We start from the raw sequence: 22,861 nt of genomic DNA, 5'->3' as shown, positions 1-22,861 counted from the left end.
GCCTTAAGGAAGGCAGCAGTCTGGGGGATCCCTGGGTGGCTCAGCGGTTTAGCACCTGCCTATGGCCCAGGGCGTGGTATCAAGTCCGGCATTGGGCTCCCTGCCTGGAGCCTGCTTCTCCCTCTGCCTCTGTCTCTGCCCTTCTCTCTCTCTGTGTCTCTCATGAATAAATAAATATAATCTTTAAAAAAAAAAAAAAAAGGAAGGCAGGTGTCTGCATTATCCCAGTTTCTGATCTGCCAGACTGAGCAAAATGTGCAGCCCCCAATTTTTTAATGTCAGGGTTCCCCATTGCCTGCCTTGGCACCAACCAGCTGCCCTAGGAATGTATGACAGAGCTGAGGAATGGGCAGTGTTAACTGGTTTGCACATGTGGTTCTCCTAGCAGCCTCTCCCTTTTAGCAAACACTCATGGTTGTTTTAAGTATCTAGTCAGGTTCCATGGTTCTGAAGTAGTTGATTCTGGTTGTTTTTTCCAGTTTACTGGTTGTTTTGGGTGGAGGGACCAACCTTAACAGCTTCCTACTATGACATTTTTTCATCTCCAATGTCACAGTAGTCTTACATGGGCTTTCGGATGTGGTGCTTATGAATGGAGGAAAATCCTTGGTAGGTTTCTTTTTTATGGATTGTGTGTTCAGATTTTAATCCTTAAAGGATTAAGATATTTAAGTGTTTTGGGAAAGAAAATTCCTGTAAGCATGATTGGACTTTTATTTCAGTGCTCTCTCAATGGTTTTGTATAGTAACTTTGTGTTTTATGTAAATAAGAAATTTGTGTCTTTGGTGAAAAAACTTAATTTTTAAATGTTAGTTTATTCCTCATTAAGTGGTTAGCTTACGTATCATAGAAAGCATTAGATGTTTATTATGATTTAATTATTGAGGGGAAAATAATAGAAAATTTGCTTGCAAACCACTTAGTGGGTTTACCTCATTTATAACAGATTTAAAGCCATGGTCACTACAGAAAATGTTATAAAGAAATAAATTGTCTTCTATTGTGAAGTCCTATTACTTTACTTCATATTTTAGAACTTTTGTCTGCCTTTTTAAGATTGGATTTTAATCCAAGCTTTAAAATGCTCAAATTGTTCTACATGTAAATTTTTGCTTTTTTTACCTAAAGAAAAGTCATTTAGATATTTAAAAACAATCTTCAGTTTTTTCCTCAACTTTTTCTGCAATGTTAACAGATTGTTTTGAGACTATCTCAAAGGCATAAGCAGACAATTGCCACTCTAATAAATCCTTTAACATTAGAGAACTTTGAATTATAAGGTAAATTTGCATCCAAAGAATTTCTTACCACAAGTGCCAAAAGGACCACAATATGTCACCATTTTTGCAGGTTAACACGATAGTAGAAGATCTATTTTGGGAATGTTAACAGTTTTCTTAAAAAGGTTGCGTGTGTGTATGTGTGTTTCCCATTCTTAGGACGAAACTGAGTTAGCATTCCAGAATGATTTTCTGTATTCTGTAAATAAACAGAATGGTTTCATTTCAAAAAAAAAAAAAAAAAGAAAAAATTTTCTTAATTTAACAAGTCAGTCCCAGATCAAGTTTAGCCCCAGGTGATAAAGTAGGATAACACAATTCTGGTTTCTTTTAAGTACTTGTAGTTGGAAACATACTGTCGTTCTGAGTATCATTTATTGCCTTTTTACCTTGCTCTAGCTATGATAAAAAGCTAGAGATATTTTCAAGAGCTACAAAAGCATAAACATTTCAATTTATACACACATACATATGTACATATTTGAATGGGGATATATATGTGTGTATATGTATGTGTGTACATGGGTATACATGATAACATGCAGTGAGAAAAAAAACTAAGAATAAAGAAATAGAGTCAGAGTCAGGAAAGAGTCCTTTGAATATTAACATGCTGAAAATTTGAGCATTTATAATGGTTTACTGTATAGGTAAATCTTTAAAATATTAAAACAATTGTGGAGTTTTTGTTTAGGGTTTATTTTAAATTACAGTACATTTAGGTGAAAATAAGTTTTTCAATGGCATGAATTAAACATTAAACTAAAAATTTAGGTGTTTACCATAAGTCACATTGTTACCTATTTTAATATTCCTGAAAATGATAGTGTAAAGATCCCAACAACTCCACATAAAAGTTTTTACTAAACTGGGTACAATATTTTAGAAAAACTCTTGAGGGTTTTGATTTTAGGAAATCAGCACTGCTTTATTATACTACAGTAGAGATTAATCAATTTTAAAGCTAATGTAAATAATCTTTATTTCTTAAAAGGTGTTTTTATTATACCATTTTATGTGTTTTTGTCCTTACCTAAAGAGGGGAAAATGTTGACATGTAATTCTACTTAAAGGTGATTAGAAATATCAAGGGATCTATTTAATTTGGGAGTCTTTTTTCTTTAATACTGATTTAGACTGTGACCATAGAATTCTTTAACTTCTGTGTTTAGCATTTTGACTTAATTAAAAGGTTACAGTTATGCCATGACAGATAAAAAGAAGGGTCTTCATTTGAAGATGTGGTTTTTGAAAATTTTGTGGTAAGATTTAGCTTATAAAATGAAGTGTTTTTTTTTTTTTTTTTCTCTTGCTAGTATGTACTGGAAATGGCTTTCTTATTGCTGATAAAATAGAAAATACCAAAGGTTTTTTTTTAGACTGGAATTACCTTGATAGAAAATAAATGCAGTGCATACTATTCTGAGTTATAAAACATAGAATGTCTCTTGATATATTGTTCAAATACATTTTATCAAGAAAAGGTTAAGGCTTTTGTGATTCCTTTTTTTAAATTGTACTCACTTAAAACTACCAAGATCAGTTAGATGCTCTATACCAGCATTGTCCAATAGAAATATGTGAACCCCGTACTTAATTTAAAAGTATATTTTAAAAAGTAGAGTTAATTTTAATAATACATTTTATATAACCAAATATATCTGGAATTTTTAAATGTTATCTATACAACAATTAATGAGCTATTTTTATGTCCTTTTAAAATACTATTTTAAAATACTGAGTTTTTAAAATACAGTTTGTATTTTACATTTACAGTATAAGGCAGTTTGAACTGACCACTTCTTAAGTGGTCAGAATGGGATGTTACTATTTTATGTGAATTAATTCTATAATAACATTTCTGTTGTAGTTTGTTGTTTGATCCTTATTTGTCATCTGACACAACAAGCAGCAAACTTTCAAACATGATATGTGCAAGATTAGAAAGTGGTGATGTCTATATAGTTCGATAGACATTGGGATGATGCCGCTATGTTTGAAAATATTGGAGTTTGAAACTTGGCAGTTGTGAGCTACCAGCTCTAAAGAGTTTTTGTTTTGCTTGGGCATGCAGATTTTTTGAAGGTGTGTGTGTTGGGGGTTCCCTAAGACCATCCTCAGGCTTGATGATTTGCTAGAAGGAAACAGAAGTCAGAGAAAAGCATAGGAAAAGCTTATGGTTATGATTTATTACAGTGAAAAGATACAGATTAAAATCAGCTAAGGGAGAAGTGTGTGTAGGATAGAGTCCGAGAGAAACCAGGTGCAGGGTTTTAGTTAACCTCTCCTACTGGAGTTGCATGGACAGTGCTTCCTTCTTCCAGCCACCTTGTATGACATGTGCAGTGTTGTCAACCAGGGAAGCTTACTTGAGTCTTGATGTCCAGTATTTTCACTGGGGATCAGTTACATAGGCACAGAAGTACCCATATAAATATCTTAGCTACTCTGTCTCCACCAGCTTCACTTATCTCTCCTCTCCTCTGAGGTCCAACTGATAGTGTGGTTTAAACCCCAGGCATACAAAAACAGACATTTACCATAATTTACATTGCTAATATAAATTACCTGGTGTGGCCCAAGATCTTAGGCAAACAGATTTACCAGGCAAGATATTCCAAGGGCTTAGAAATTATTTCCCAGTAGTCTACCACAGTTAAGTCTTTTCTTTGGAATGTGCAGAGTTTGAGCTGCAACCCGCCCCCGCCAGCTTATAGAGTTACCTTACCGCACAGGGTGATTTGGATCCCTATAGCAGAGTATCTCTAGTATAAATTCTTACAGTGACAGAAGGGTAGATGAGATTGGCCATAGCTCAATTTACCTTAAATATCCAATATGTTTTAAACAAACGGCATGGATTACTGACAAGGTAGAACTTTATAAAGGCTGACTGAGAAGTAAAGAATCTAGCATGTAGAACAGCCCTGTAGTAACAGGTTTTTAGTTGGAATCAACTTTTATATTTTACTTACTGCCTCCTATAAATTCACCTTGCTTGGTGAAATACATATATTCCCTATTTTTTTTTCTTAAATATTTAATTGGAGTATAGTTGACATACAGTGTTATATTAGTTTCATGTATACAACATAGTGATTCAACATTTCTATATGATGTGTTATGCTCACCACAAGTGTAGCTACAATCTGTCACCATACGACCTCAATACAAGACCCTTGACTATATTTCCTATGCTGTGTCTTTTATTCCTATGACTCATTCATTCCATGACTGGAAACCTGTATCTTCTACTTTCCTTCATCTGTTTTGCACATATCTCCCTGCCACCCCATTCCCTTTGGTAACCCTCAGTTCTCTGTATTTGTAGGTCTGATTCTACTTTTTGTTTTATTCATTTGTTTGTTTTTTAGATCCCATATATAAGTGAAGTTAAACTGTATTGCCTTTTTCTGACTTATTTCACTGAGCATAATACCCTCTAAATCTATCCATTGTTGTTGCAATGGAAAGATCACATCCTTTTTTGTGGCTATGTAATATTCCATACCACATCCTCTTTATCCATTCATCTATTGATGGACACTTAGGCTGCTTCCATTCTTGACTATTGTGAGTAATATGCTATACACCAAAAAGAATAAAATGCCTAGGGTTAAACTTAACCAAGGAAGTGAAAAACATGTGCTCTGAAAACTATAAAACATCGATGAAAGACATTGAAGACCAACACAAACAAATGGAAAGATATTCCATGCTCATGGATTAGAAGAATTACTATTGTTAAAATGCCTATACTACCCAGAGCAGTCTACAGTTTCATTGCAATCCCTATCTAAATACCTACAACATTTTTTACAGAATTAGAACAAATAATTCTAAAATTTGCTTGGAACCACAAAAGACCTTGAACAGTGAAAGCTGTTTTGAGAAAGAAGGACAAAGATGGAGGTGTCACAATGCCAGATTTAAAGATCTACCACAAAGCTGTAGTAAGCAAAACAGTTTGGTGCTGTCACATATACACTACCTCTTTTAATCCTAAATCTCCACTTCTATGTATGATAGAGCAACTTGTATTATACTGAATATTCTACAGAGAACTGTTTGATATGGGGGGAAAAATGAATTTGAAGGCATGGTAGAGCTTTGAAGTTAGTCACGCCTTGAGGCAAGATTCAGGAGAGAGGGGAGATAGACATATTCTATGCTGGTTTCCTTCTTAAGGCATTTTCTAGCTCTTAAGTTATTTTGGAAAGGATGATGAAAGCTGAACATTGTAGAAGAGATGAGCAAAAAGCAACTGAGGAAGCTAAGTGGAGCTTTTAATAGTTTTTGTTGGTTGTTCTAGCCTTAGGTTTGTTTGCATTTGGAATCCTTTGAAGGGTGGCATACCATAAGAGTGGTAACAAATCAGAGGTAGGCCAGTCTTTACAATGTTTGAAATCCAGTCTCATTCAGCTCAGTTCTTGATTGGGTTGAAGTGATCTGCTCCTACTCTGCTTGTTAGAAAAAAATTAAATCATCTCTGGAAGAAGGTAACATAATCTTTTTTCCTCTAATTTTTTCATATTTTCGTGCAATCATCACATACAATTAATAATATTCAATTAAAAATTACTAGGTATACACAGGACCAACAGAGATAAGTCAGCAATGAAATAAGTTATGCAGACTGGATTACAGACAAGAGCTTTAAAATACTTTAATCTATTCATGAAAATAGATGACAAGGTGGAGAATTCCCCTAGAGAACTGGAATCAATAGGAAAGAATCATATGGAAATTTGAGAACTGAAAAATATAGTAAGTGTAGATGATTTTAACTGTTGATTGGACACAGCTGAAAAGAGGATTAGTCAACAGGAAGATAACTCAGTAGAAAATACTCAGTACGGGATCCCTGGGTGGCGCCGCGGTTTGGCGCCTGCCTTTGGCCCAGGGCGCGATCCTGGAGACCCGGGATCGAATCCCATGTTGGGCTCCCGGTGCATGGAGCCTGCTTCTCCCTCTGCCTGTGTCTCTGCCTCTCTCTCTCTCTCTCTGTGACTATCATAAATAAATAAAAATTTAAAAAAAAAAAAAAAAAAAGAAAATACTCAGTACTATGGATTTGTCCTGTTGGTGTCCCGACCAAACTAAACTGAGGAACAGGGGTTTTTCAGTATCTCACCAAAAAAATATCAGCTGTTTTAAAGCTTAAGGATAAAAAGTGTCCTTATTAGAGTGCAGTTACAACTTTTGCTATTTTAATGTGCGTGGTTTTTATATTTTTGTTATAGGTTTTAAAAAAATATAATGTAAAAAGTAGTTGGTAAAATACAATATTGTCACAAATTTCTGCTCAGTACCCTCCCCTGAGCCCTTGAGCAAACAAATATCATATGATACCTGTTGAGCATACCTCACTACTTACATAGACCTAAAAATGAGAAAATAAGCAAAATACATAGAGATTCAAAGTAGCTACCCAGAGCTGGATGATAAAACATGTGTTTTAGCATAGGGGAATTATTATAAGATTCTTACTTTTAGTTGGGCTAATGGTTATAATATGTTTGGTAATCTGGTAAAGTTGCTCATCACAAGTAAAAAATAGTAAACTAGAAAAGAAATTACAAGTAGATTATTGAGAAAATCTTTTTGGCAGCAAATACTTAGACTTTATTTGTGGTTCTACTATGAATCATACCATTGCTGTATGTACCACTAAGAAAAAAGAGGCTGTCAATTTTATTTTGACATCCCCTTAATGATAAGCTGCATCCTAATTTCAGAGATGTTAAAATGTGTGGGAAAGATGATCCTAGTTTTAAATCTCAGTTCTATCATTTATTGTTCATTTGACTTTGGTCAGGGGACTTCTTTGAATCTGTGAATTTATTTGTGAAAATGGAATAGCATAGCTGCTATGGATAGTCCACTCTAGAGGTAGGAGGACTAAATGAATTAAACAATATGAAAGTCATTTGTACAGGGTATGCATTTAATATTATGAATTTAGCTTTCATTTCTTCCTTTTAAAACTTGTCATTCGGGCAACCCCGGTGGTGTAGTGGTTTAGTGCCGCCTGCATCCCAGGGCGTGATCCTGGAGACCCTGGATCAAGTCCCACGTCGGGCTCTCTGCATGGAGCCTGCTTCTCCCTCTGCCTGTGTCTCTGCCTCTCTCTCTCTGTCTCTGTCTCTATGAATAAATAAATACATGATCTTTTTAAAAAAAAAAACCTTGTCATTGTTAGAATAATAGGAAGAGGTTCCTAACAGCTGACCAAGGGGAGAAAAAAAATGTAATATATTGGTTAAATAAGAACTTTAAACAGAAAATTCCTGTTGGAGTTGTTTAACAGTGTCAAACATCACTCTTTCTTCTCTCTCCAGTCCCCTTTACATGTCCTATGTCCCCATTTATATATAAGATATCACTGATTTCTTCCAATGTGATGATTAATATTTATAATGATGAGACCTATGCATCAAAATACTATATTGGTTTTTAAAGAGCACATTTTAGGAAAATTTCTAATCCTTCTAAATTCAGTTGTGATGCTTCAGACCTCCATTTTTACTTGGTTTTGTAGAATCCCTGCTCTTCTGATGATACTGCATAAATATAGCATTATTAATCAAAGTGTCTGGATCTTGAAGAAATATTGTATTGTGATTGGTGGACACGAGAACTCCTTTTTATATTCCTATTTTGAAGATTCCCAGTAAACTCAAAATGGCATTTTTTTTAGCTTTAATTTCGTGTTCATTCTTTTTTTTAATTTTTTAATTTTTTAATTTTTTTTTTTTTTAGGATTGTTCGAGTCACGTTCAGTTGATAGGATGAAAAAATTTAAGAGAAGGCTATCCCTCACTCTTCGAGGAAGCCAGACTATTGATGAATCATTGTCTGAATTGGCGGAACAAATGACCATTGAAGAAAACAGCAGCAAGGATAATGGTAAATATTTGGCTGGGGAGGGGAGGGAAGGAGAGATGCTTCTCCGTTTTAATTACTTTATAAATTGAATGTGAATTTAATTTTCTGATAAGTTCCTAATAGCTTCCTTTTGTTTATTTGTCTTGTTCTCTAGTTCTTAGGAAACAGAAGACTACGTGACTTTTGCTTGCGCTTACTTATTGGAATGTTTCATTCTTACTGCAGGAGTGTTATTATACCTAGTCTCTAACCCTTATGGATTTTCCTATCCTGTTTATCTTTCTTTTTTGTGTGTGTGTATTTTTTTATTGGCATTCGATTTGCCAACATAAAGTATAACACCCAGTGTTCATCCTGTCAAGTGCCCCCTTAGTGCCCGTCACCCAGTCACCCCATCCCCTTGCCCACCACCTCCCCTTCCATTATCCCTTGTTCATTTCCCAGAGTTAGGAGTCTCATGTTCTGTCACCTTCTCTGATATTTCCCACTCATTTTCTCTCCTTTCCCCTTTAATCCTTTTCACTATTTTTTATATTCCCCGTATGAATGAAACCATATAATGTTTGTCCTTCTCCGATTGACTTACTTCACTCTTTCTGTTTTTTTAATTGGCTCTTAAATAAGAATACCTTATATAATATCATCCTAGTTGTTAAATAATGGTTTTTAAGATAATTCAAGTTAACACAGCTTAAAAGTGTAGTAAGTTTGTGAAATTCCTGTTTGATGTTCCTCATAATTTTGTGACAGTATATATGCATATGGACTATAAATGACAAGATTCATGACATGAGTGAATCTTACTCTTTCCTTATTTTATATTTACTGTAGAATCTATCCATAATATTGAGATAATCCATAATATCTACTACTTAACAGTAGATAGGCATATAACATTTCATGTGTTTGACAGTTCTTTTTTACAATGTAAAGTAATACACAGATGCTGATATAAAATGAAAAGAGCTTATTAAATTGAGTAGATTAAAATGTAAAATCCTGATGAAATTTATAGAACAGGGGTACGTATTTTAGAACTGAAATAACCCTGGGGATATTATAGTAATAATCATGAAGGAGTTGCAGGAATGACTGCCTTCTCTGGCAAGCCTTTCTTCCCTGTGCCTGAAATTCTTTTGTTAGAAATTTGTGGCAGTAGGTGAAAGCATGAATACCCTTACCCACTTTTGCTGAATGTAAATGTCCTTGTTGTGAGAGAGGGAAAGGTATAATGGAACGGGCTCTGAATTTTAGTTAAAAGTCATGGATTAGGATTTGGGATACACTAACACACCCTTACTAGTTTTTGTCTCTGAGTAAGTAATTTATCCTACTCAACCTTTAATTTATCTGTTTTCTCAGAAGGATCATTATTTACTCAAGTTTATCTGGCTGGTTGTAATATGGAAGAGGAGACAGATAAATTCAGTAGAAATATTTTTTAAAAATAATAATTTGGATATAACTTAAATGTTGGAGGGGGACACATTTTTCATTTGGGTCAAAACTCAAAGATAATTTTATAATGTCATTTTTTTCCTCTTACTAGGAACAAAATCCTTAATTCTCTCTTAGACCCTCTTTGAATTCTTGGTCTTTTAATTAAACCTTGGGGGTTTGTTTGTTTTTGAGAGGGCTGGGTGGGGGGCTGAAGGGAGAAAGAGAGGGGGAGAGAGAATCCCAAGCCCAGTGCAGAGTTCTGTGGTGGGGCTTGATCTTATGATCCTGAGATCATGACCTGAACTGAAATCAAGAGTTGGACTCCTACTAACCAACTAGGCCACCTAGACACCCCCAGTAAATGTTTTTAATTGTATTTTTAGACATATCACAGAAAAGTTAAGATATTTCAGGATCTTGTTTAAGTAACATTACTCTATTGAGAATATTTGTTAAAATTACTGAATTTGATGAATGGAATAGGTGACAATTTAAATATGAGGGAGAAAATAGATCACAGTTGAAAAAAGCAAGAATAATGTTTTATTACACATATATTATTTGAGGGCTTTCAAATGCAGTTACAACAAAAGTTACTTTTTTTGACAACTAAAATTCTTAAAGAAAACTGCATCTTTATGTTCTTAGGAAGTATAATAAAATAAATTTAACAGAATGCCACTTCTCATGATTACTTAGAATCTGAAGAAACCCCCCAAAACAGCAAAGATTGAAATGATCTAGTTTTCCAGATATTCCAGTTCCTTTTCTTTACTCAGTCTGTGTAATGGGGAAGTTTATTAAGTTGTTTAGAGTCAACAAGCCTAGTTGGTGGATATTGTGAGACTTTGTCATTCACCCAGGTTTTTTTCCTTTCTCCTGATGATCTGGTAGATGATAGCAGTGAAGTTTTTTGCAAGAGTGGATGCCACTAGGAGGTTGTAGGTAGTGCTGACTCTTACAAATAGCAAGGGTCCATGAGAGAATGAGGTTAAAAGCACAGATTATGGCTGTATGTAGGGTCTGACTAGGATTAGGTATTAATAGTGTTAAAAGAGCAGGATTGGGGTAGGGAATAAGGAAGAGTACAGCATGGGCTAAGAAATCGCATGTTCCTGCTGATAGTTCACATAATCAGAAAATCCAAATGAATAAGATGCTTGAAATCATGATTGCCATGTTATGTTAAAAATCATTAGGAAGTCTTACTTTGAACTAACTACTTTGTAGAATAAGAGATCTGCTGTTTTTCATACAGATCGTCATTACTTTAAAAAATATTGTGGTAGGGACGCCTGGGTGGCTCAGCAGTTAAGCATCTGCCTTCGGCTCAGGTCGTGATCCTGAGGTCCTGGAATTGAGTCCCACATTGGGCTACAGAGAACCTGCTTCTCCCTCTGCCTGTGTCTCTGCTTCTCTCTCTCTCTCTCTCTCTATCATGAATAAATAAATAAGATCTTTAAAAAAAAAAAATACTGTGGGCAGCCTGGATGGCTCAGCGGTTTAGCGCCGCCTTCAGCCCAGGGCGCGATCCTGGAGTCCCCAGATTGAGTCCCACGTCGGGCTCCCTGCGTGGAGCCTGCTTCTCCCTGTGCCTCTCTGCCTCTCTCTCTCTGCGTCTCTCATGAATAGATAAATATTTAAAAAAATAAAAAAATACTGTGGTAAAGTATACATAATGTATAATTTACTATTTTAACTACTTTGAAGTTTTTAGTTTTTGTGGCATTAGGTACATTCACGTTGTTGTGCAGCCATCACATCACCATCTATCTCCAGAATTTTTTCACTATTCCAAACTGAAACTCTATATTCATTACATAATAGCTGTCTGTTCTCCCCTTCCTTCAGTCTCGGGTAACAACTATTCTACTTTTCTGTCTTCTGTGAATTTAAAGGTACCTCATATAAGTGGAACCATACAGTATTTGTCCTTTTGTATCTGACTTCTTTCACTTAGCATGATGTCTTAAAAGTTCCATTTTTTAAAATACAACATATTGTCTTATTGAACTTCCAATTAATTGCTGCCGTACTCTTGAGATGTTGGAATATTTTATGATTCATGGACCCTATTCTCTTTTCTGTACACTCTCCTTGGGCTGATGTTATCCAGTCCTGTGATTTCAGCTACTATGTGTATGCTGACTATTCCTAAATCTGTATTTCTAGTCAGGATTTTTGTCTGGATCTCTGGATTCACAGCCAAATATTAGTTGGCTTCTCCATATAGATATTTAATAGAAGTTGAACTTAATACTACCAAACCATAATTCTTGATTTCCTTCCCCCCAAGTCTGCTTCTTTTCCAATTTCCCTCACTTAACCTAAACTTCTTAAAACTAGAAAACCAGGAATGATCCTTGATTTTTCTTTTTCACATTTCTGTTTCCCCCTTCTCCTTTCTATCATTTTAGTTTCCTGTGTATTTACCATGTAAATAACTTTTAAAAACTCACTGTTAATGATAGTTACATATATGCTTGATAACATGGTTACAGCTCTTGTCCTTTTTACGTATTATTATTTATTTTTAACAGAGGCTCTGCTGTAGCTTTAAAATTTTTCTTTAGATAGATGTTTTTAATATAGGTCCTCACTAAAAGCTGGATTGGAGAATATGTATGAAAGTAATTTTGTAGCCATGTCTGCTAGCCTTTGATTCTGTCTTTATAATATATCCTAAATTTGCCGCCTCCTCTCCATTCAGTCCAGGCCACCACTGTTTGTTGTTTAGGATACTATAGTAGTCTCTTCTGTTTCCCTTCTGTTGATTTCCTCTCATCTGTTCTCCAGCAGCAACAAGAGTAATGTTTAATTTTTTAAAAATTTTTTAAATAATTATAGATTCAAAGGAAGTTGTAAACATAGTACTGAGAGGTCCCTTGTGCTCTTCTCTCAGTTCCCTCCTTTGGTTACATCTTCCTTAACTATAGACCATTATCAAGCTCGGAAAATTAATACTGGAAGTGTGAGTATAGTTTTGTGCCATTGTATCATGTGTAGATTCATATAACCATGACTGCAGTCAGGATAAGGAGGTATTCCATTACCACAAAGACATCCCTCTCATGCTACCTCTTTATAGTTATTCCACCTCTTATCTCCCACCATCCCTGACCCCTCAGAGTGGTAGTTTTAAAACATGAATGAAATCATATTACTACCTGCTTCCAAGCTACCATAACTGATTCTAATCTGAGAATAAAATTTAAACTTTTATGGTTACCTACAAACCTGCTTATCTCTCTGACCTCACTAAATAACGTATGTGTACTACAGCTACACTTGCCTTCTTTGTGTTCCTTTAACACAGTGTTTTCAGAGTTTGACCCCTGGACCAGCAACCTCAGCATCACCTGAGAATTTGTTAGAGATGCAAATTTCAGATTCCATGTCAGACCTACTGAGAGTCAGGAGGTCTGGAAGGTTGGGCCCGGCAGTCTTGTATTTTAATACTGAAACTTGCTAAAATTTGATGACTGCTGCCCTAGGAAGTCAAACTCCTGCCACGTGTTAACTCTTGCAGTAGCTTTACCCTCTGTCTGGGATATTTTTTAACTTAGATTGACTCTTTCTTGCATTTGTATCTCTGTCAAAAACACTTCTGCAGGGAGAACTTTACTCAGTATTCATTGTAAAATAGGCACTCCTTTATATTCTATCATATCTCTCTTTTGCATATTGCCTATCACTGATTTTTTTTTTTTTTTTTTTTTTTTTTATGATAGTCACACAGAGAGAGAGAGAGGCAGAGACACAGGCAGAGGGAGAAGCAGGCTCCGTGCACCGGGAGCCCGACGTGGGACTCGATCCTGGGTCTCCAGGATCGTGCCCTGGGCCAAAGGCAGGCGCTAAACCGCTGCGCCACCCAGGGATCCCTGATATTTTTCTTTTTTTAAGATTTTATTAGCAAGAAGGCCAGCTTTAGCCAGGTAAGGGCAGAGGAAGAAACAGAGTCCCTGCTGAGCAGGGAACCTGACACAGGGCTCAGTCCCAGGACCCTTGGGATCATGATGTGAGCTAAAGGCAGATGCTTATCCAACTGAGCCACCCAGGTGCCCTGATATTTTTCTTATTCGTTAGTTTCTTATTTGTTTCCCCTTCATAAAATCTTACAGCCTTAGTAGTATTTTGCTTGTTTTGTTCACCTGTTGATGCCCAGGACCTAGAATAGTAGGCACACAATAAATAAATGTCCACTGAATAATTGAATTTTTATGATCTTTTTAAGCTATATTCCTCAAGACTGTAAAGCTTTAATCCCCAGGATAACTTTACAGAGTGACTAAAACATGTTGTCTATAGGCAGAATATATGTGTATTTTATTACGATTCCAGATATGGAATATTATAACATAGAAAGAAGAAATTTTTAAATATGTTCTAGCCTATATCTTACACTGTTTGACTATTTCATTTTTGCATTTGTATTATATATCTCCTCTGCATTCATTATTAAATCATTGGTTATTTTACTAAGCTTAAGATCCCTTAAATCCTTGATCAGCCAGCTACCACCAAGGAATGTACAGGCCATGGGACACTTTAGACAGGCATTATCTGTTACTAGTTAGGTACTTTTCCTTTTTCCAGTTTGATGTTTTACCAAAATTAGAGAACTTGAGTTCTGTTTGACCCCCAAGGACCCTTTGGGTCATCCTCCTTCTCCCATTTTCTTTTATGCAGCCATTATCAGTAGAGGTGTGGGTCATAAAGTCTTCTTGTTCTTTGTGTCTCATAAACCTTTACAGGTAGGGGAAATACCCACATCAGGAGATACTCTTGCTTCTGATTATCAACTACAAAAGAAGAGCTGGTTCCATTTTAGAGGAGAAGATATTCAGAGAAGCCTAGTTCCTTTTAAAATTCCTTGATTACTACCAGTAAAACATAATTCTAATACAAAAGACTAATTATTTGTCATAGAAGAATGTATCATGTCTTTAACCTATTTTAGAGCTCTTACTTAGAGGTGGAAAGGAATCCTGAGATTCCTCATAAGCATTACAAAACAGGATTTCTCCTGTTTTGTATATAATTACAATTAAATAAATTTTAAGGTTTATATTTTTTAAATGTTTCTGCTTGTGTATACATCTGTAATTTCTTTAAAAAGCAAAAACCTCGGGCAACCCCGGTGGCTCAGCAGTTTAGCGCCGCCTTCGGTCCAGAGTGTTGTCCTGTCCTGGAGACCCAGGATCAAGTCCCACGTCGGGCTCGCTGCATGGAGCCTGCTTCTCCCTCTGCCTGTGTCTCTGCCTCTCTCTCTGTCTCTCTCTCTCTCTGTCTCTACGAACAAATAAATAAAATCTTTAAAAAAAAATAATAAAAAGCGAAAACCTCTTTATATTGAAAGTCCTAAATTTTGGGTAATAAATTTCAGAACCTCTATATTGATCTGTGCTTAACTACTTCTGTGTTTAACCATTAACTGACGTACCTTTTGAATGTATAGCAAATAGGGACATAAATTCATTCAGGCCAGGACCATGTCGTTTATATACTCTAGCATGCCTAATTATAAGGGATATTTGAGGCAGTTAGTAAATGTACAGTAGTTTGGAAATAAGCTTGAGATACATTAAAATAAGCAAATGGTTGAAATCTGTGGACTGTATTAGTAGTTTTATGATTGCTAACCAATTTTGGTTATTTCCAAAAGTGGATATTTAAGTGATTAGACTACTTTCAAATATTAAAGTGTTTTCTGTGGTTTTTCATAGAAATTATTTAATTCTGCTTCTTTGTATAGATAGCCAAAGAACTCTTAAATGTTACTAATCTCATAAACCTTTTGTTTTCTGTTTTGCTTTCTCAATCCTTCTCATGTGATCCTGGATCTTGGGCTGCTAATGGAATGATTTTGGATACTGTGAACCACAGAGCCTATTGTGAAGAATGGCAGGCCTCCAACCTCTCACAGTATGCATTCCTTCCTTCACCAGTACACAGGGTCCTTCAAGAAGCCCCCATTGCGGAGACCACATAGTGTTATTGGAGGAAGCCTTGGATCCTTCATGGCAATGCCCAGAAATGGAAGCAGATTAGGTAATTTAATGGCCCTTTTTTTTTTAATTTTCTTACTGTAGATCATATACATAGCTATTGTTAGAGTTGTATGGAAGTCAGCTAGCCTTCATTATCTGATTTTTTTTGTAAACTAAAAATCAAGTTGAAAATAACAGAGATAGCAGAAAGAAGGCTCTACAGAGGTACTAGTGCTGACACTACAGAGGAGTAACATTTGAAAACCTATCCATCAGGAAAAAAACAAAACCCTTAGGAAATGGATGCATAATTTCAAGATGAAATCATGAAGATCGTGCTTAATTTAGGGTCTTACCATAGTAATTCCAGATCATCGCCGTACAAGAACCCAGTGCAATGATTTGTATACATGAATGTCACCTGAGCTGCTATTCTTATATCACTATGTCGTTCTAAATATTTAGGAAAGATACATACCTGCAAGTTTCTGTTTATTTCTCTGGTCTTTTTTCATAGCATCTTACTATCGTGTTTTTATTTTTATATTTTTAAAAGGTATTTTTATTTTTTTAAAAAATTTTTAAAGGTATTTTTAAAGATTTTATTTATTTATTTGAGTAAGAGCACATGAGCTAGGGGTTGGGTAGACAGAGAGGGGAAAACAGACTCCCCACTGAGCAGGGGGCCAGATATGTGGGACTCGGTCCCTGGATTGCGGGATCATGACCAGAGTCAAAGGCATATGCTTAAGTCAAAGGCATATGCTTAACAAACTAAGCCCCTCAAGTGTCCCTATGTTTTGATTTTTAAAATCCATTTAAGGGCAGCCCGGGTGGCTCAGTGGTTTAGCACCGCCTTTCAGTCCAGGGTGTGATCCTGGAGACCCGGGATCGAGTCCCACATCGGGCTCCCTGTATGGAGCCTGCTTCTCCCTCTGCCTGTGTCTCTGCCTCTCTCTCTCTCTCTCTCTCTCTCTCTCTCTCTGTGTGTGTCTCTCATGAATAAATAAATAAAATCTTTAAAAAAAATCCATTTAAACATAATGATTTTATAGTCTCATGACATAAGTTTCTAAGGCTTTTATTTTGCCACTTGCTTATCTGCTTCCTTTGCCATGGTAGGTTATTTACTCATGTGTTTTGTTAACTTGAGGAATATGAGCTTTTGAGTTTTGTTAATATGAGGAATATAGAGTGGGGTTTTATCTATGGGAGAAATGTAGGTCACCTTTATCCCTGCAGATGTAACTTTGTGGAATGGTGTGCTGGAATTGGCTCACACTGGTTCATGAGAGATGATTGTTAAATTTTCAGGAGTTTTGCAAGCTGGTTGTTAAATATAGCCATTATTAAAATTTATTTATTTATTTATTTATTTATTTTTTAATTTTTTTAAATTTTTATTTATTTGTGAGAGTCACAGAGAGAGAGAATGAGGCAGAGACACAGGCAGAGGGAGAAGCAGGCTCCATGCACCGGGAGCCCGACGTGGGATTCGATCCCGGGTCTCCAGGATCGCGCCCTGGCCAAAGGCAGGCGCCAAACCGCTGCGCCACCCAGGGATCCCCATTATTAAAATTTAAATGTTAAAAACCTATAACTAAGTAAGCTAATTAAAAACAAAAGTAATGAATCTTTAAAGATCATTATTTCCAAATTATTTTACTACACTATTACCTCTGCTTTTGGGGTTATTTCTGTTTTATAGCCAAAATTTTATGTAGTGGTATGTACATTTCTTCCCAACTGTATGCTTGGTGTTGGTCATGTTATAGCTTGAAGTTGACCATGAAGGGAGTATTTACCCCACCGAAATTGGAAAACATTCAGATCAGGACTTGGTTTATTGTTTTGTTGTCTAGTGGGGATTGGCAAACTTTTATGCAAAGGGCCAGATTGTAAATTTTTCAGGTTTTATAGGCCACATATGCTTTCTGTTGCATATTTTTCTGCTTTTTAAAAATAACTCTTTAAAGATGCAGAAAATATTTTTACCTTAGGAGCCATACAAAAACAGGTCACCTTTGCTGATATTTGGTCTGAATTTAAGAAAATAATATTGAAAATGTTAGTAATGCATATTCAATTTAACAGTGTGTTATATTTGTGGCTTTTACACTTGTGAATGGCACAAAATTGAGCCATTTGAGAGGTAAATATTCTTCTAGTATACAAAAACTATTACCTTGAGCAAAGAGGTTGTTCACACCATTGACAAATGAGTGAAGTTTTGACATAAGCCTTCCTTGTTTAACTTTTATCTTATTAGTGGAAATAAAAATACTGATACTCATGTTGGAATTACACTTGTTTGTTAATGACATGAACAATTTCTTGGTTGAATCAGATGGTACTCAAGTATTTATTTATATATAGTCTGAGATGAATGTGCTCCTTTGTAGTCCTTGTGCAGTAGAACAGATTTAATTATGCCCTTTATAGGACTTTGAGAGTCTTGTCTTTTCTTTAGGATGCTCTCACTTGCACCTCAGACACCTGACACTTCTTTAATCCCAGTGTGGCAGCTAAACTCCAACACCTTCTTACCAAGATCAACAGCTCCTCCCTGAGAGAGTGACAGACTCAATTTATGCATAACAGCTTTTGGCCCTCAGTTCTCTCTTTGTCTCTGCTTCCTGAGTACTATGCACATATTCTTGCAAACTCAGCTATATATTTTAAAGTATTATTACATTTTATTCAACATTTCCTTGAGGAAGAAAGTTTTCAGATTTTGCCAGAAAAAAGAAGACCTGGTTAAATTATCTTTAATATATTTTTTTAAGATTTTATTTATTTATTCATGAGAGACAGAGAGAGAGACAGAGAGAGAGAGAGAGGCAGAGGGAGAAGTAGGCTCCATGCAGGGAGCTTGACGTGGGACTCAATCTCGGGACTCCAGGATCAGGCCCTGGGCTGAGGGCAGCACTAAACCGCTGAGCCACGTGGGCTGCCCCATCTTTAAGATTTTAAAAGTGTGACAGAAAAGAATCCTTGGCCTCAGATATGTTACCAGCAGATTAGGATTTAGTTATCAACACATTGAATTTTATTTCCAAGTTAATTTTTTGTTTAGATTTTAATATAAAATTTCTCCAGAAATCTTTATGTAATTGAAGTATATTCTTTTATTTTATTTTATTTTTTTTATTTTTTATTTATGATAGTCACACACACAGAGAGAGAGAGACGCAGAGACAGGCAGAGGGAGAAGCAGGCTCCATGCACCGGGAGCCCGACGTGGGATTTGATCCCGGGTCTTCAGGATCGCGCCCTGGGCCAAAGGCACGCGCTAAACCGCTGCGCCACCCAGGGATCCCTTTTTTTTTTTTTTATTTATGAAGTATATTCTTAAATTACATATCAATCTATTAAAAACCATCATATTTGCAATTGCTTATCATTGTGAGTAGGGATTTTCTCAATAATGTGTTTTCAAGGGACATGTGGGTGGCTCAGTTGGTTAAACATCTGACTCTTGATTTTGGCTCAGGTCACGAACTCAGGGTCATGAGGTCAAGCCCTCCCCCAACCCCCTGCCTGTTGGGCTCCGAGCTGGGTGTGGAGTCTGCCTAAGATTATTTCCCCCTCTGCCTCCCTGTTCCCCGCTCCTACACATGTATTTTCTCTTTCTAAAAAGAAAATAATGTGTTATCAAGACAAAAAAAAATTTAGGGAATTCTAAGACTGATTTGGATAAGATCCTTTGGTTCATTTCTTTGTTAAACAGTTCCCATTTTCATAAGCAAATATTCATTAAAAATACAAACTTGTGACTATAAAATACTACTTTGTTTTACATATTGGTGTTTCATATAACATTTCATTTGAAAGAAAAGGTGCAGTTATCTAGAACATTCTTTGATTTTTAGTTAATAGTCAATTTATTGGATTATTTTTTGAGCACCTTCTAAATGCCAGACACTTTAAGTTTGGGGAATATAAAATGAATGAGCTAAATCCTGCCCCAAGGGATCTCATAACTTGCTATAAAATCATATGAAACCAAAAAATGCACTTCAGTGCAGTAGATGTGGTAAGTGTGGGCACAATAGTCATCTGTGTCTCAGTGTAGAAAAGATTTCACTGATGACAAATGAACATAGTTTTGAAAAATAAGTATGAGTTTACCAAATTGGTAAATTGGGGAAAGGCATCTCTTATGAATAAAAGAAGGAGGAGAAAGTGTGTTGTGTTAAAACATTCTAGCATGAAGCAATATGATACTTCTTGGGGAATGAATAATTGTATAAAGAAAAACAGTGGTAAGAAATGTGTTTGAGATCTAGCATTTGTTTCTGCTGGGCAACTCTTGCTAGATGAATTACAGGATGATTGACAAACACAAATGTAAGCAGGTATACAAGTTTGTTTTTAATGTATTTCCAGATGGAATTAATCTTCCTCCTCACTACTCCCATTTAACTTTTATCATTAATTAGAAAACAAAAACAAAAATCACCACTTTGATAATTTAAATATGTTTTTGCCTGTTTCTATAGTTAAATAATCACTGAATACTTTTTGAATTGTTCTTTTATTTTTAACACTGTGGAGAGGGGAAGCTGCATTAGTGGCTTTAAAAAAATTTTTTAAAGAATATTCAAAGAAGTAGATCATTTGGCTATAGACTCAGTAGCACATTACTTTACAGAAAAAATACTAAACTAAATAAAAGGCTAAAGATCAGGTTTCTATTTTAGCTCTGCTTCTGAGCTGTGTAACCTTTGAAAATCATTTAACCTTTCAAAGTCTCAGTTCCCAGATCTAGAAAATGAGAGAACTAAGTAATCCTTTTTCCAGTCTGTAATTTTATTATTCAGCTCCTGATAATAACTTGGTTGTTAATTTTTTTCATATTTTTCATAATCTCAAGAGTGTGAAAGGTTTGTCACTACTGTTTCAAGACATCTGAGTTCTATTTTGCTCTATTAGCTACGCACCTAGAGCAGCAGAATGTAGAATGATTTTTTTTCTTTTTTAAGATTTTATTTATTTATTCATGAGAGACACAAAGATTGAGGCAGTGATACAGGCAGAGGGAGAAGAGGGCCCAATGTGGGACTCAATCCCAGGACTCTGGGATCACGCCCCAAGCGGAAGGCAGACACTAAGCCACTGAGCCACCTAGGCATCCCGAGAATGTAGGATGATTTTTGTGTGTTGGCTACCTATATCTTATTTGTAGAAATAATAAATTGTGTGATATAGTAGTATATAAAATATATCTTTGAAGATAAATGATGTTTCCTTTTGTGATACAGATATTGTTCATGAAAATCTAAAAATGGGATCAGATGGTGAGAGTGACCAAGCTTCTGGGACATCATCTGATGAAGTACAGTCACCTACAGGCGTTTGTCTTAGAAATCGTATACATAGACGAATCTCAATGGAGGTAACAATACACCCGCATATATGTGTTTGTATAAATACATATACACATCAAACAGTAAATGCCCATTGGAAAATTTTCATGAAGGCAAATGACATTGTAAGAAAATTGTTTCTCTGCATTAGTAAAAAAATAGCCTTGTCAATATTTCCTTTTTCTAGTTATCTACTATTCCAAGGGAAATCTACATTAATTATATTTAACATTCTGCAGAACACGTATAGAATCTCTGTAAGAGAAATGTGAATTTTCAAAAATACTGGAAATTCAGAATGGTACTTTAGCATTTTTCTTTTCAGAAAATATGATTTTAATTCTATTTTTGAGGTTCATCCAGATACTTAATATTTATTTTATATTTTATTTCAGATTTTTAAAAAAGATTTTATTTATTTATTCATGAGAGATAGAGAGAGGCAGAGACATAGGCAGAGGGAGAAGCAGGCTCCATGCAGGGAGCCCGAGGTGGGACTCGATCCTGGGTCTCCAGGATCATGCCCTGAGCTGAAGATGCTCAACCACTGAGCCATGCAGGCATCTCTTATTTCAGATTTCAAACCCTGTACATAAAATAAGCACTACTTTTTTTTTTGCTTTATATTATAAATAATGGATATCATTGCCTTGATGGCTTATTATACATACCAGTTTCTGTAGAACATATAAGTTATGTTTTCATGTAAAAGAATAGCTCAGGTATAACCTTGAGACCGAAGTTGATTATGAATGTTATTATTTCAGTATATACTATAGATTATAAAAGTTTTCTCCAAAACAATTGAAAGTGTTTTGAAGAATATTGTTATTTAAAAATAAATAATTTTAAAAAGAATATTGGGTTTTTTTGTTTTGTTTTTGGTACTTTTGAGTTGAGATTACAGTGCTTAGGTATCTGTCCCATTGGCTGATTGCATTTTCATTGATTAAAGATTGCTGCTAAATCAGTTAAAAAAACAGTATCAGTTTTCTAAATGACAAATTAATATTTTCAACTCTGAGATCAACTTGCTATCCATATCACTATAATTATATTACAATAATAAAATATATTTATTTTTCTTCATATGTATAATTTTATCATGTTTAAAAAGTTTTTTACTACTAGGATTTTTATTAGGATGTTTATTAGGATTTTTTTTACTATTAGGACTTTACTATTGGGATTTTTATAAGGCTTTTTTTTTTTTTAACTTAGTCTTCACTGAGCTATATTTATTTTTTGCCCCAAAGGTGATAGTCCATTGATGATATTCTTTCTTTTGTATAGTAGCTGAAAAGACTTCTTTCTTAACATCTTCTGCATCTTGCATACATATATATTCTTATCTCGAATGTTTTTGGATTCTGTATATACTTCTAGATAAGTTTTAAATATTTTGTTCTTATAATAATGTTATTTGATTTATTTGGGATTATGTAAAATATAAAACTAATATGGGAGAACCATTATATTTTTATTATTTAGTCTTAGCATTTGGGAGTATGGTATATATTTCTATACTTGAGTCATATATCTCTCAGTAAATTTTTACATAATTCCTATACATCTCAATTTTGTTTTATACTATTATGGATAGTAGGGATTTATTTTTTATAGGATTTATGTTTCTTGGTGTGACAATATAGGCAAGATTCCCTTTTGAATTTCTCCCAGTTCACATTTATAATTAAATGGAACAGAAATACCCCATCCTTTTTTTTTTTTTTTTTAAGAGCCACCCTTGTATCCTTGGAATAAATCCCACTTAATTGTGGCAAATGATATATATGATATGTTAAATATATATATTATATTAAATATATATATTTAAGTTAGCTCTATGCCCAGCATGGCCAGGCACTCCTAATTTTTTTAATGTATTGTTTG

The 22,861-nt window shown here is 35.1% G+C and overlaps 1 protein-coding gene across 3 annotated transcripts in view; it reads left to right on the top strand.

Annotated features, from left to right (window-relative positions):
- CDK17 (cyclin dependent kinase 17) overlaps window positions 1-22,861 on the top strand; it is a 120,408-nt gene that overhangs the window by 57,677 nt on the left and 39,870 nt on the right. For all 3 annotated transcript variants that reach the window (XM_072773173.1, XM_072773172.1, XM_072773171.1), the window contains exons 2-4: window positions 8,044-8,190; window positions 15,496-15,660; window positions 20,864-20,997. In XM_072773173.1, coding sequence (XP_072629274.1) covers window positions 8,073-8,190; window positions 15,496-15,660; window positions 20,864-20,997 — 417 coding nt within the window. In that variant the 5' untranslated portion in view covers window positions 8,044-8,072. The remainder of the gene's footprint in view (window positions 1-8,043; window positions 8,191-15,495; window positions 15,661-20,863; window positions 20,998-22,861) is intronic.

Source organism: Canis lupus, chromosome 13 (genome assembly GCF_048164855.1).
Source record: "Canis lupus baileyi chromosome 13, mCanLup2.hap1, whole genome shotgun sequence".
Lineage (NCBI taxonomy): Eukaryota > Metazoa > Chordata > Mammalia > Carnivora > Canidae > Canis > Canis lupus.
Note: the sequence above shows the minus strand (reverse complement) of the source record. Positions and strands in the feature narration are given on the sequence as shown.